Source organism: Candoia aspera, chromosome 2 (genome assembly GCF_035149785.1).
Source record: "Candoia aspera isolate rCanAsp1 chromosome 2, rCanAsp1.hap2, whole genome shotgun sequence".
Taxonomy (NCBI): domain Eukaryota; kingdom Metazoa; phylum Chordata; class Lepidosauria; order Squamata; family Boidae; genus Candoia; species Candoia aspera.
Window position 1 is genome coordinate 5,191,878 of NC_086154.1, and position 14,148 is coordinate 5,206,025.

General features: G+C 44.5%; 2 protein-coding genes across 2 annotated transcripts in view; both read right to left on the reverse strand.

Annotated features, from left to right (window-relative positions):
• The window catches only part of LOC134491905 (alpha-2-macroglobulin-like), a 61,594-nt gene extending 61,240 nt beyond the window's left edge, over nucleotides 1–354 (reverse strand). Inside the window, exon 1 of the mRNA XM_063295965.1 lies at nucleotides 198–354. Within this exon, the coding sequence (XP_063152035.1) occupies nucleotides 198–292 (95 nt within the window). The 5' untranslated portion in view covers nucleotides 293–354. The remainder of the gene's footprint in view (nucleotides 1–197) is intronic.
• Nucleotides 355–5,284: 4,930 nt separating this feature from the next.
• LOC134491904 (alpha-2-macroglobulin-like) overlaps nucleotides 5,285–14,148 on the reverse strand; it is a 55,177-nt gene continuing 46,313 nt past the window's right edge. Inside the window, exons 31-36 of the mRNA XM_063295962.1 lie at nucleotides 10,266–10,393; nucleotides 9,867–9,957; nucleotides 8,749–8,817; nucleotides 7,375–7,477; nucleotides 6,529–6,570; nucleotides 5,285–5,617 (exon numbers count right to left, since the gene is read on the reverse strand). Of these exons, the coding sequence (XP_063152032.1) occupies nucleotides 5,589–5,617; nucleotides 6,529–6,570; nucleotides 7,375–7,477; nucleotides 8,749–8,817; nucleotides 9,867–9,957; nucleotides 10,266–10,393 (462 nt within the window). The 3' untranslated portion in view covers nucleotides 5,285–5,588. The remainder of the gene's footprint in view (nucleotides 5,618–6,528; nucleotides 6,571–7,374; nucleotides 7,478–8,748; nucleotides 8,818–9,866; nucleotides 9,958–10,265; nucleotides 10,394–14,148) is intronic.

Consider the following 14,148-nt stretch of genomic DNA (forward strand, 5'->3'; position numbering starts at 1 on the left):
TCCCTCCAGAATGAGGCCTCATTTTATTACACTAATTTAGGGGAGGGAGTCTCCATTTTTCAGGAACGTCCACTGAACTAGAGAGGAAGCTACTTGCAAACCTGCAAAGAGGAAAGAGGAAGGAGAAAGTTGCAGGAGAAGACTTGGGTTGAGGAAGAAGGAAGACGAAGACAAGAAGGTTCCAACAAGCATCTTACGGTTCAATGTTAGAAGCCAAGGAAGTCCTAGGAAGGAGAGTCACCAGCAGCAGCAGAGAGAGGCTGGGTGCCCCCCAGATCCATCCCTTCCCCATGGTGTTTGGAGGGCAGGTGGTGTGCAAAGTAAAGGCGGCTGCCTCATTCTCCCTGTTGTTGTGGCTACTTATACTGTCTCTCTGCAAACAGAGAAGATAAGCGATGGGTTGGAGTGAGGTTGCAACAGCCAATTCTATTTGCTTTAAGTGTGGGTTGCCTCAAGGGTTTTGGAGTCCGAGGCACAGGGATGGGGGGGGGGGGCGCTGTATTTGGACCTGACCTAACCCAGTGATGCAGCTGCTTGAAAAGCAAATGCTATCATGGAGTGTGTTAAGAGGAGTCTGGATCATGGGGAACCTTCTTGTCTTCGTCTTCCTTTGGGGGGAGATGGGGGGTAACAAAACTTGAGAAAGAAAGAAAGAAAGAAAGAAAGAAAGAAAGAAAGAAAGAAAGAAAGAAAGAAAGAAAGAAAGAAAGAAAGAAAGAAAATCTATTCTACTCTGCCCTGGTCAGTTCCCACTTGGCTCCTGTGCCCAGTTCTGAGCACCATAGTTGAAAAAGGACATTGAAAAATTGGAGCAAGTCCAAGAGGACTACCAAGTTCCTGAAGGATCTGGAAACCAAGCCCTTATTTACTTACTTATTTGTCAAATGCATATGGCCACCCATCTCACACAAAGTGCCTCTGGGAGGCATGTAATAAAGCCTACAATCAAAACAGTCTACAAAACCAATTAAAAGCAATAAACATGGATAAAACAAGTCACTAAGAGGGAAGATAGGAAGAACAGTGAAAGGATCTGGGTACGTTTAGCCTACGAGAGGGAAGACTAGAAGAAAGTGAGAAGAAATACGGTAGGAAGTATTTGAAGGTGGTCACACAGAGAAGGGAGTGATTCTCTGTCACCCCAGAAGGAAGGACCAGAACCAATGTCAGGACGATTTTTGTATTTTCACTTGGCCTGCGCTTATATCTAAGCATAGCACAAGACCTATTTTTCTCCGCAACAATCCTGTGAAGGCGGTTGGGCTGAAAGAGAAGGACTGGCCCCAAATCCCCTCAGGAACTGCTGTGCCTGAAGGTGAAAAAAACCTTGGTCTTCCCACGCCTAGTCCAACACCTTCACCACCACCCCACCCTGGCTCACAAAGGGGCTGAAACTCTAAGGAAGTACATAGACATGGATTAGCTACTAGGAGGGATTTTAATAATGATGAGAGCTCTCAATCAGTGGAAAAGGTGGTGACGTCCTGCAGGGCAGGTCCTTCACTGGAGGTCTGAAATGGTCCTTCACTGGGGATCCTAGATGGTAGGACTAGAAGGTCTCTGGGGCTGGTCCCAATCCTATGATTCTATGAGGAGGTATGGGTTGGGGCTAGGCTGCAACAGCAGATTTTGTGTGAATGATTCGTTGCTTTGGAATCTAGGGCAGGGCCAGACCCCACTTAGGTTCCTCAGAGCGTTCCCCCAAATAGCCACCCAACCTTTGTTGGAGAACCTGCAGTGATGGAGCCCCCGGGCTGTTCCACTGCTTCACAGGTCTCATTCCTCCTTATTTCAAGCTTGGATTTCTCTTTGAGAAGCTTCCTCCTGTTGGTTCATGTCCAACCTTCAGGAGCTATGAAGAATAAATCCACACCCTCTTCCCTCAGGCAACCCTTCAAAGATTGGGAGACCGCCATCATGTTTCCCCTCAAGCCTTCTCTTCTTCAAGTTAAACATGCTTTTCACAGGATTCAGCCTCCAAGCTCCTCACCATCTTTGTCGCTCTCCTCTGAACTCTTTCCAGTTCCTCACCACCCCTTTTGTCTTGGGGCAACTGGAACCGGACACAGCATCCCAGGTGCAGTCTGACCAGTGCAGAGAGCGGTATGGTCACTTCCCATGATCTTGACACTGTCCACTTCTATTGATGCAGCCTAAAACTGCACTGGTTCTTTTGGCTGCTGCAGCACCCTGATGTCTCACACTTCATCTGTGGTCAACCAGGACACCCCATTTCTTCTCACAAGTACTGCTGCTCAGCCAGGTACTATACCACCTATCTCATACCCGGGCATCTGGTTTTTCCTGCCTGCATGCAGAACCTTTTATTTCTCACCATTGAACAATTTGTTGGATAGGACCCAATGTTCAAGCCTATCAAGATCCTTTTGAACCATGAGCCCATCTTCTGAGAAATAGCCAGAATACTGTAGTGCCGCTTTAAAATGGCCACTCAGCTGTGTCAGGCTTGAACAGCTTCAAGGACTTTCTTCAGAAAAATCATCACAGTGTTTCTAAACTTCCTGCTCTGCAGCCGGCAAGCCACAGCGGTGACGCTCAGGGTTAGGGGAGCTGTTTTCCTTTTTTTCTTCTTAAAGGTATCCTTCTGAATCAGAGAGAACATCAGTTGCTCGATTCTTTTGGTCCTCTCCCCACAACATGCTTAACTGGGTCAACAGATGGACATTTTGGTGTTTTGGCAATACCCAAAGGGAGCTCAAAGCTGGCTCAGGATGATCCACACAACCAGCTTGCCCCAGGGGAAGTATGGGCCATTGGCCATTCCCTGAGAGCAGATATGCAGAGCATGGTCCAGCCCCTGGCCCCACCTGCACCCCATCCACCTTCTTCTGCTATGCTTTGAAAACAGTTTCTGACTTGTGCTGGATCAAGGGGTCTGCCTGGGTCGCCTGCTGTGCTTCATTTCACGGTAGGCAAAGACCCCTGCACCATTTGGCAATGGTGCACCGTGGCAGGAATGCTCCCTCCCCTCTGCTCACGATGTTTCTTTCTGCAAGTTCACTGATGGAGCAATGAAAGGATGGACTTCTCTGGTTTTTTAAGCTTGATGAAATTAGTAAGAGTTCTGCCTTTTTCCCTTTCTGGCCCAAGCCACAGAAAAATAGTAAAACACTTTCTTCTTTTTTTCCCAGTCCAGGAGGAATAAAGTAGCAGGGGAATTCACGGATCAGGAGCCTTCTGGAGAGCAAGTCGCCATTGCTGTGGCCAGAAAGGAAGAAAGGACTTAAATCTGGAAAGTGATTTCTTGAGCTGGCTTCTTTTCCAGCCAGTTTAAGTGTGGGAGACAAGCAGCTTGAGGCCCCAGTGTGGAAAAGCCCTCTGTCGTGCCCTGGGTTAGGCTAATTCCACACAGTCATGGGAATGCTGAACTGAAGTCTGTTGTCCTTTTTTCTCTCTCTAGTCCTCCAAGAAAAATTGCTGGAGAGAAAAAGAAACGGGAGCCTGTCCACAGGGCCGCAACTAGGGGGGTCAACCGGGTCATGTGCCCTGGGCGCCACACTGGTGGGGTGCCAAAATCGGCGTAGAATCCATGTTTGCCCTGGGTGACACAGACCCTAGTTGCGGCCCTGCCTGTCCATCACAGAAATCACTGCCAAGGCCTGGCAGCACAAAATACACCTCCAAGCACTGATTGGCCAGAACTGCCAAGCCAAGGCAGCCAATGGGGAAGAGGCTGAGATGTCAGGTACCTCCTTACTGGAAAGGCTGTCAAAACTCCAGGCATTTCCTGGACGAAAGGGGCAATGTCCCAGTAACTCCAAAATTAAGCTATTGGATGCGGCTAGGGTGATTGCATGCTGCCAGAGCCAGCTGGTTAATGGTTGGCGGGTGACCCAGTAGGGCTGTGCATGCTTCAAAATGGATTTGGGAGAAGCACTTTGCACCTTCAGAGTTGTCTTCCCTTTCAAACAGCACAAATTTTATTCAGGTTCGCACAGAAGTCTGAAAAAAGTCAGGGTCCGTTCGTGAAGAGCAGAGAGGGATGGTACCAGCACTTGCGTGTCGGCCAAAGCACTTTGGTCCCCCCCCCCCCGAGCTTGCACGCTCAGGCCTGTTATATACAACCCTAACTTCCCTGGAAATGAAGGGATTGATTAAAAGAAGGTTGAACTGGAGGTTTTGGGAGCAGACACCTCCCTCAAAAAGGTTTGGGGACTTTTCATAACCAACATAATAGAAGCTGGGCTAGGGTTTACATCGCGGGTCAGGAAAGGCTCCACTTTCGTTTCCAAGGGACACAAGGATGGTTCACAAGCAAACTCAGAGAAGCCCTCAGAGGCAACATACAGGGCATGCATGGGTATATCAAAAAAAGTCAAGAGAGTAGTGCAACCTTGAGATCAAAGCCCCACCCCTTTTCAATGTGCAATGCTCCTTAAAAAGGGGTAGGGCTTCAACTGCGCAGTCACAATCGCACCTTGATTTTTTGGGCCCCCTCTGTGAACACTCAAATTATATTGGGAAATGGCGGTAGAAATATATCTGAGAAGGTGCCACCCTCTTTGTATGCATTTTCAAGCCTTTCTTCTGGATTTCTTAAAAGTACCTGCAGATTCCTGGGGGCAGCATGTTTATTTTTATTTATTCATGTATTTCTTTTATAAAACATTAAATTCTATCTCCTTCCTCTTTTTCTTTTACTTTCTTTGCGTTAGCTCCACCGATTTTCCTCACTTCAGTCCAACCCTTGGTGTCTACTACTGGGGGGGGGAGGGGGGACAAGGGACAAATGTGCACTTGCAATGTCCTAACACCAGTTCTGTGACTTGGGGACATGTGTCTGACAAGAGGATGTAAGTATGAAAGGTCATCTTTGGGCTGATGTGTTGCAACTCCTGCGTGAGAGACTGTGGGCAGGCTGGGAAAGGAATGGAAGAGGACACAGACATGAAGAATCAAGAGGGGAGGCAAAGTCAGTGGGGGAGATCATCTCATCAAGGGCAGCTCTGCAAAGGTTGTAAGAAATCTGGGAAGAAGCATTTCCAGTCATCTGAAGACACTCTGACTTAATGAACACACTAGAAGTGAGAGCTGAAGTTACCCAGGACTAGCACTAATGATCCCTTCCTGAAATCTGTGTAATTTGCTGCCTTGATCTTTCCCGGCTGTGTGAGGTTTGACGGCCTATGAATCAAGCTCCTTTTTTCTTAAATTATAGCCATTTTTTGACTACTGTACAGCACACAGCAAACAACGGCAGAACACTCAGCGTGAAAAAGCTGCCCAGCATTTGTAAGTTATGGACACATTTGAGATGCATCAGTTGAACAGAAAACTACTTTTTTATTTTTAGGTAAGAAAGGATCTATTTGCTCCCGGCCTCAGGAAAAAAAATTGAAAAGGCAAAGTTTTCAGCGCTGCAGCATGCCACTTGGACTGCTGCCAGGACTGGTGGAAACACATGCTTGAGTCTCTTTTGGGAAAGAATGAACAAGGTACACAGTTGTGGGAAGAAAAGCAAGGGGGCCGCATTGATCCTGAAAGTCATGTTCCTCTTTAGCTTCCAGGAAGCTGGCTTTGTTGTTCTTTCTGAGCACATGCTATTTCAGAAAGCACTGGCTGAGTCGTTATGCTGTATAGATTTCCTTGATATCATCTGTCATGGAGGAAAAGTTATAAAAAAGAGCTGGAGGTTAAGATCAACGGGTAAAGACCAAAGAGTTTAGGGTGCATGAGGTAGAACACCCAAATGACATATCCCCCTTCCCATCTTGCACACACACACACACCCAAATGGACAGATCGTTATCCTGAAAGAAGCCAGAGAAGTAAATAGATGCTTGCCTTCTTTCAGACCTCAAATTCAACAGTTCAAAGAGGTGCTGAGATAAAGTGGGAAAGTACTCTGAAGCTGCCCCACTGTCCCCCAAGTCTGGTGACTAATTTCAATTATAAAAATGGAAATCACAGTTGGACATCAGCAAAAATGTCCTTAAGGGAAGAGCTATTTGGGAGATGATGGGCTCGCTTTCCCTGGAAGTGTTTAAACTGAGGCTGGCTGGCCACCTATCAAGGATGCTGTAGTAGAAAGGGCTTGGTCTACAGGATCTCTAGGTCCCCTTCCAACCCTTCCATTCTCTGCTTCTTTGATTCTAGACCTGATACTCAGGAGAAGCTGTTCTCCTGTGGGGCTCCAGGGCTATGCAATGCATTCCTCAAAGAGGTGTGCTGGCCCCACAGCCCTGAGATTTCAGAAAATGGCAAAAAAAAATCAACTTTTTTCCAAAATTTTAACCAAGAACTGATTCTAACAATATTGACTTTCAGTTTGATTTTAACTGTATTGATCGTACTGGCAGGCTTTATGTTTCATGTTTTATCTTCTTGTTGTAAGCTGCCTTGCGTGCTTATATAAGGAGAAAGTTGAGGTATGTGTTTGATAATAAATAAAATAAAATAAATGAGGGCTTGGACTAGGAGCAGGGAGACCCAGCTTCAAATCCACCTTCAGCCACGGAAACTCCCTGGGGGACTTTGGGGAAGACACTCTCGCTCAGCCCAACTTACCTGTACTGCAGGGGGCGCTGTACTCGGCCATAGCAAATTCATCTGAAACCCAAAAGAGGAAAGATTGTCAAGGCTGAAGTGTCTGTCCTAGACTTTGATCTCCATCATTATGCTCCATGGGTACAAAGTACAACTTTATATGTACAGAAATGGCTGCATTCACGGGATACAGCTAACCCAGTCTGTTGCTAAACCTGGGTCAATGATCCACCCAGCAATGCAGCAACAGACCAACAGCAGAACCCAAATGGAGGTTTCTGGGTTGCAACCATTATCATGACTTTTTTGACCACCTCCAGGTGCTTCTCTCCAGAGAACCTGCGGAGATGCAAATAAAAAACTCCAAGGGATAGACGGACTGCCTAGAGAAGCTCTGTGCATCCCTAGGCTCCCACTTCCATGCCCCCAGTCAGGAGCGCAGGGACATGAGGCAACCCTTGTAGATTTGGACTTAATCATGATCTGGAAATGCCTGAGCTTCTGGGTTATGAAATGCACAAGGTTGTTTATAAACAACTGAGTAAATTACAGCATGCAAACGCAGCCTGTGTGGGTTTCCAACCCCCCCCCCCAATTTTGCATGCAGTTTCAAATGTTGTGAAAGAGGTAATTTATCTGTTGCATTAAAAATCCTGAAATCTCTCCAAGAATGTGATGGATTTTCTCCACAGAGCAGTGCTTTAAGGGCCAAAGCACATGCCCACTCTCTGCAAGGCTGGAAGATACTCATTTGCCCTTTTTGAACCCTTAATCTCCCAGTGCAAAAGAAGAAACGACGTTGAGCATGTTGAAAAGCAATCAGTTAAGCAAGCTGATGGGAGCTGCCCCCGCTGGATCCCTTCTCACCAGTTTCATAGTAATCGTAGACGTTCACCAAGGCAGGCTTCAGGCCCCGGATGGGTGTCTCCTGCTCCACTGTGAAGGAGTAAGTCTGCGTTGTGTTGCTTACCTGCAGAGAAGTTGACTATGAGGTTATTTGTGGGGAGGTGCAAGCAGACACAGAGAGCTCGTGCAGACATCACAGTTGCAGGGATCTTGGAAGTACCCGGTTATATCTTGGCCATGTCCACCACAGGAGTGAGAAATTGAGCATACCACAGGTAGTCCTTGCTTAATGATCACAACTGAAACCAGAATTTCACTTGCTAAGCAAAGCTGTCATTAAACGAATCCTACTCTATTTTACAACCTTTTCTGCAGCAGTCATTAAGTGAATCACCATGGTCATTAAGCAAATCATGTGGTTGTTAAGCAAATCACGTGGTTCCCCATTGATTTTGCTTGCCAGAAGCCAGCCAGGAAGATCGAAAATGGCGGTCATGTGACCATGAGATGCTGCGACAGTCATAAATGCGAACTGGTTGCCAAGGGCCCAAATCATGATCACGTGACCACAGAGATGCTGCAATGGTCGTAAGTGTGAGCACCAGTTGTAAGTCATTTTTTTCAGCACCGTCGTAAGTCTGAACCATCACTAAACAAATGTCATTAACTGAGGACTATCTGTACAGGACATTGTTCGTGGAAGTCTCTGAAGAAAGGGACTGGCTCCAGCAATCTCCTGGGGAAGTCCCCCAGGGAGACATCCAAGCTTTTTCAGCATTCTTAGGCTGAAAGGGGAAGGCCTAAAATATACTGGCTAGGGAAGGATGGGAATTGTGGTCCAACCCATTTGGGTCCTTCAACCTCCCTTTTTCCTTGTGTCCTATAGCTGTGGGATCTCTTTTTCTCCCTTTTCTTGTTTCTCTGGAACAGACTGAAGGCACAGAACCCTGAAGCTGGAAGAGGTCTTTGAGGCAACCCAGTCCACCCTCTGCTCACTGCGGGAACCCCAATGAAAGCCATCTGAGCATCCTTACTGCCTATTAATACCTGGAGAATCCCAGTGGAAATATTTTGATATTGTGGTGGAGCTAAGCAACATCACGACAGATGAGAGAGATGCCATTTATTCATGTAGAAGAATACACTGGTTGGACTGCAATGCCTGTCCCGCAGTGCGTGTCTTTGTGTGGGGATGGGGAGCTGCCTTTAACCAGAAGTAGAGAATGTGGCAGCCACTCGAAAAAACTCATCCCAAAATAAGCTCATAACAACTTGCTTCCAATAAAAATAAGGACAAGCAAAAGGGAAGGTCTCCGATCCTGCATTTTATGCCCTTGATTCTTCAGCAGGATGATCTTGTCCCCCATTTGGGCTCTGCTCCTGATCCTCACTTACCTCCTCCAAGTATAGCAGGACATGATTGATGGTCACTTCAGTCCTCTTGATCTGATTTTGCTTTTCTAGCTTCAGGGGTGCGAACATTTGAAAGACAAAAAGAGCTTTAGTAGCATTCATAATAGTACTGTTGAACTAGATGAATCAGAGTTGGAAGTGATCTTGAGCCATAGAATCAGAGTTGGAAGTGATCTTGTAGGTCATCAAGTTTAATCCCCTGCTCAGTAAAGAATCTACTACAGCATCTCTGACAGATGATCACCCAGTACTTGAAGACCTCCAGTGAGGAAGACTTCAGCACTTTATGTAGCAGCGCGGCTGTCTGCTCATACAATCAGGAATTCCCCCTGATTCTAGCCTGAATCTGCTTCCTGGTAGTAGTAACCTACTCATTCTGGTCTTTTTCTCTGGGTCAATTGAGAATAAATCTATTCCCACTTCTGTGTGACAACCCTACAGATAGTTGAAGACTGCTATCATATCACCCCTCAGCCATCTCTTCTGTCAGCTAAACATGCTCAGATCGTTTAACTGCTCCTCATAGGCTGAACTTTGAAAAGCTAAACTAGGTTGGGCTTGGTTCGTAGATGGATGGGAGACCACCTGGAGATTCCGAGATCCCAAAATCCAGAAATTCTGCAGTGATCAATTGGTTTTTGTATTGTTGTCAAGAGAACAACACAGACGCCTCCAGGTTGTCACCAGGAGTTAAGCTTGATCCGGATGTACAGACATGCAATCACTATCCCAGCCACTGTTTCAGACCTCAAGGAATGGAACAGAGTGGGCATTAAGGCAAGGCAAAATGGGGTGTTGAGTTGCCTTTAACTCACATTCTCTACCTGTTGGGACTTCAGCTCCCAGAATTCTCAGCCAGTGGAACCAAGAGACATGTTCACTGAAGGATTCTGGGAGCTGTATTTCCAATACAGCTGCACCCAACCGGCAAAAGCTGGACTATTGGATGCTACAGGCAGGCACAACATTTCATATTACAAGAGTGGCGGCTGCTATCTTCAGGGGCAAGGCTGCTCTAGCCGTCTTAATCCCCATCTCCTGTTGTCATGAAATATGGCACTGAAGGTTTGGGGGAAAAGGGGACCTGGAAAAAAAAATACCTTTTTTACACTGGATTTCACTGGGATGTATCCAGACAGCATCTTAATCTCGATAATTGCCATGTTGGAGACGGAGCGTCGGCCAGTGTAACTGAGAAATCAAGAAAGGAAAGAAGTCATGTCCCTTTTTTTTTTTTAAGGCAAGAAGCATACAGCTTAAGGGCACAAAGCTGCAGGCAGGCTCATAAAGGCTTGGGCATGCTCTCAGGGTCTCCATCCAATGTTGCCACTGAATGGAAATTCTGGAATGCGGAAGAGTGGCCTTTCAGAAGGTGGAGCTGAGTTGCAGCCTTGAACCCTCAGATATTGCCCATCCCTGGAGAAGTACCAGTACCTACTCAGGGAAGAGAGGCTCCCCACTCCTACACTGGCTCAGCATTGATCCAAGGAAGTGATTACCTGACATTCATAGCAATGCCAAAAGTAATGTGGGCTTTGTGTCCAGCGCATGTCTCAGGAACTGTCCACACATCCAGCTTAAATGGTGCATCTTCTTGCTGAGAAGGCACATTGTATTTCAAGGTGGTCTGGAACAGAAACGTTATCATTTGGGGCTGTTCAAATCTCCCATGACCAAAGAATTGGAGAAGTGGTTTAACACAAGTGCGGACGTGTAAGCAGGCTAGAAAATTCTGGATTCAAATGCCCACACTGAGTCAGAGGATTTTAAAGATTAATATACAACTGAGACCAGAGGCTTTTCTTTGGGGATTGATGGACAAGCAGTTGGAAGAAAGTCATGGAACTTTGGACTTCCAGTGGGGGAATGGTACCTTGAGCCATGTCTTTGCAATCTCCACAGTAGACTGGTCAGCACAGATAGTCTTTCAGGCTCAGGCAGGTTTCCTTAGAGCCCAGAAGCGTTCTCCGGATGAAGGAGAACCCTGGGAGGTGGGGTTGTCATCTCTTCTTGAGCCAAGCTGAAGCCGAAAACAGACTCTAAAGCTGCCCACCCCGTTTCTAAAACACCATTTTTTTCTGTTTATTTGTTATTAAAGAGAGGCTTTTTGCAACAAAGAAATGTGGAACATCTTGAGGATTTTCATTATTTTTGGAATTTATTAATTGGGCAATTTGCTTTTTTAATATTTAAATTGTAACGTTGGGACTTAAAGAATTTTGCCTGCTCATTGCTATTTTTTTAACATTTTGAGGACTATAAAAGATTTACCTACTTTGTCGGAGCTGTGGAGCGAATTCTGATCTATCTGCTTTCACTTCCTTGTGAAAACAGCTTCTGTTTACCCTTTCTTTCATGTTTTTTGAAGAGTTCCTGAAAATTAACTGAAGGGCTTTCCCAGCCTCCTGCCTTATGCGTTCTTGAGGCACTAGAAGGCACCATAACGTTCTGTCAAGGGACATGGAAGAAATCAAAGCAATCTTTAAAGAATTCTACCTTAAGGTTACCCACGCCCTGGACCATCTCTCAGAACCTGTTGAACCCAAAGTTTACCAACAGTCTGAAGAAGATGGCAAGGGTGACAACTACTCTGAGAATAATGCTTCTTCCTTAAAGAAGAAAATGAGGATTAATGTCTTGGAGACAAAAAGTAAGGGGAAAAAATTGAATAGTAGAATGCTAACCCCAGTCTTGAAGAAGGAACATTTCTGGGTGTAAAGGGAGAGATGGAAATGGCTGCATTCCTAGAACATCATGGCCAAAAAACAGAATTAAGCTTCAAGGGCTGGAAGATTTCTGAATATTATTTGGACTTCACAAGGCAGGCTGTTAAATTTGAGATTTGTAAGGAGAAAGCCCTGTCTGTAATACTGAGACATCTAAATGCCGTAGTCTATTTGGAGGAGGGATAATAGTTTAATTGTGTTTATCAGGATGGTCTCTTGAAGATTTAGACAGATGTTTTTGTTTTGGGGATGATGACTCTATTTTTGGTAAAAGGATATTAATAAGGTTATAGTTTGAATACCTAATAGTTGCAAGATGCAATGTTTAAGTACATAAATGCTTTGGTTAATTGTATAAATGTGTTTATCAGGATGTTTTTAAGGGTTTTGATGGATGCTTTTATTTCCTTTTGAATAATATTAATCAAATTCAAACAGGCCTTATTTTTTTCTTGTTATTTTAGCAGGTAGAGAGGAATAAAATTGTAGCGAAGGATATTTGACTAGTTGTTTATTAGGTGAAAAAGGATGCTGTAAAAGGTTTTTTAATATATTTTTAAAGACAGTTTGTTTTAGAGGAGAATATTACATTAAGAATTGAAACATTATAGAGACACATTTATTTTAGCTTAAATTAAAGCGAGAGATAGATATTGAGTTAGGCATATCTTTGCTGTAGAAAGTCGGAAGTCACTACGTGGTCCCTTTGTATTTTTGCACTTTGGTTTTCTGTTTCCTTGTAGTATTTTTTCTTTCATTCTTTGTAGTTTTAACATGTATGTTGAAAAAAAAATAAAGCTTTAAAACCAAGAAAAGGAAAAAAGTCATGGATTTTTCTTTTTGTACATGATGACTGCAGCAAGATTACTGTATGCACAAAGATGGGAAGATTGGGCACTACCCACAATGGAGGAATGGTTGGTGAAGATGAAGGAACTTGCAGAGATGGCCAGATTGACTTCTTTGATCAGAGAAAAGACAGTATCTACGTCTATTGCTGACTGGGAACCCCTTATGGACTTTTGAGTAAAACAGAAAAAAAATGAATGTATGATTTATGGTTAGACAGGGTAGATTACAGAAAGAAAAGAGTTATGTTGTAACCATAGAATAAGAGGTAAATTTATGATTGTACTTATAACTGTTGTAAAGAAGACCAGAAGCTACTTCTTTGTATCTTTTTTTCTTTCTTTTCTATTTTTCTTTTACTTTTTTTCCTTTCTGGCACTTTTGGCTTTCTCTTTTATTTATTTCTTTTTCTTGTCTTTTTCTTACTTTATATTAGTTTGCATTAGTTTTTATCTTCCTTCTTAAACATATTTAACAAAAACTATATATAAAACTCTTGCAAGATGATGCTGTCAAGGCAATGCATGCTATATGCCAGAAAATTTGGAAAACACAGGAATGGCCATCAGACTGGAAAAAATCAACTTATATCCCCATACCAAAAAAGGGAAACACTAAAGAAGGTTCAAACTATCGAACAGTGGCACTCACTTCACATGCCAGGAAGGTAATGCTCAAGATCCTGCAAGGTAGACTTCAGCAATTCATGGAGCGAGAATTGCCAGATGTACAAGCTGGGTTTAGAAAAGGCAGAGGAACTAGGGACCAAATTGCCAATATCCGATGGAAAATGGAAAAGGCCAGGGAGTTTCAGAAAAACATCTATTTCTGTTTTATTGACTATTCTAAAGCCTTTGACTGTGTGGACCATAACAAATTGTGGCAAGTTCTTAGCAGTATGGGGATACCAACTCATCTTGTCTGTCTCCTGAGGAATCTGTATAACGACCAAGTAGCAACAGTAAGAACAGACCACGGAACAACGGACTGGTTTAAGATTGGGAAAGGAGTACGGCAGGGCTGTATCCTCTCACCCTACCTATTCAACTTGTACGCAGAACACATCATGCAACATGCTGGGCTTGAGGAATCCAAGGCTGGAGTTAAAATTGCTGGAAGAAACATTAACAATCTCAGATATGCAGATGATACCACTTTGATGGCTGAAAGTGAAGAGGAACTGAGGAGCCTTATGATGAAGGTGAAAGAAGAAAGTGCAAACGCTGGCTTGCAGCTACACCTCAAAGAAACCAAGATTATGGCAACCAGCTTGATTGATAACTGGCAAATAGAGGGAGAAAATGTAGAAGCAGTGAAAGACTTTGTATTCCTAGGTGCAAAGATTACTGCAGATGCTGACTGCAGTCAGGAAATCAGAAGACGCTTAATCCTTGGGAGAAGAGCAATGACAAATCTCGAGAAAATAGTTAAGAGCAGAGACATCACACTAACAACAAAGGCCCGCATAGTTAAAGCAATGGTCTTCCCCGTAGTAACATATGGCTGCGAGAGCTGGACCATAAGGAAGGCTGAGAGAAGGAAGATTGATGCTTTGGAACTGTGGTGTTGGAGGAAAATTCTGAGAGTGCCTTGGACTGCAAGAAGATCCAGCCAGTCCATCCTCCAGGAAATAAAGCCAGACTGCTCACTTGAGGGAATGATATTAAAGGCAAAACTGAAATACTTTGGCCACATAATGAGAAGACAGGACACCCTGGAGAAGATGCTGATGCTAGGGAGAGTGGAGGGCAAAAGGAAGAGGGCTGACCAGCCATGGACTCCACAGAGATGCTGGATCAGGGCTATG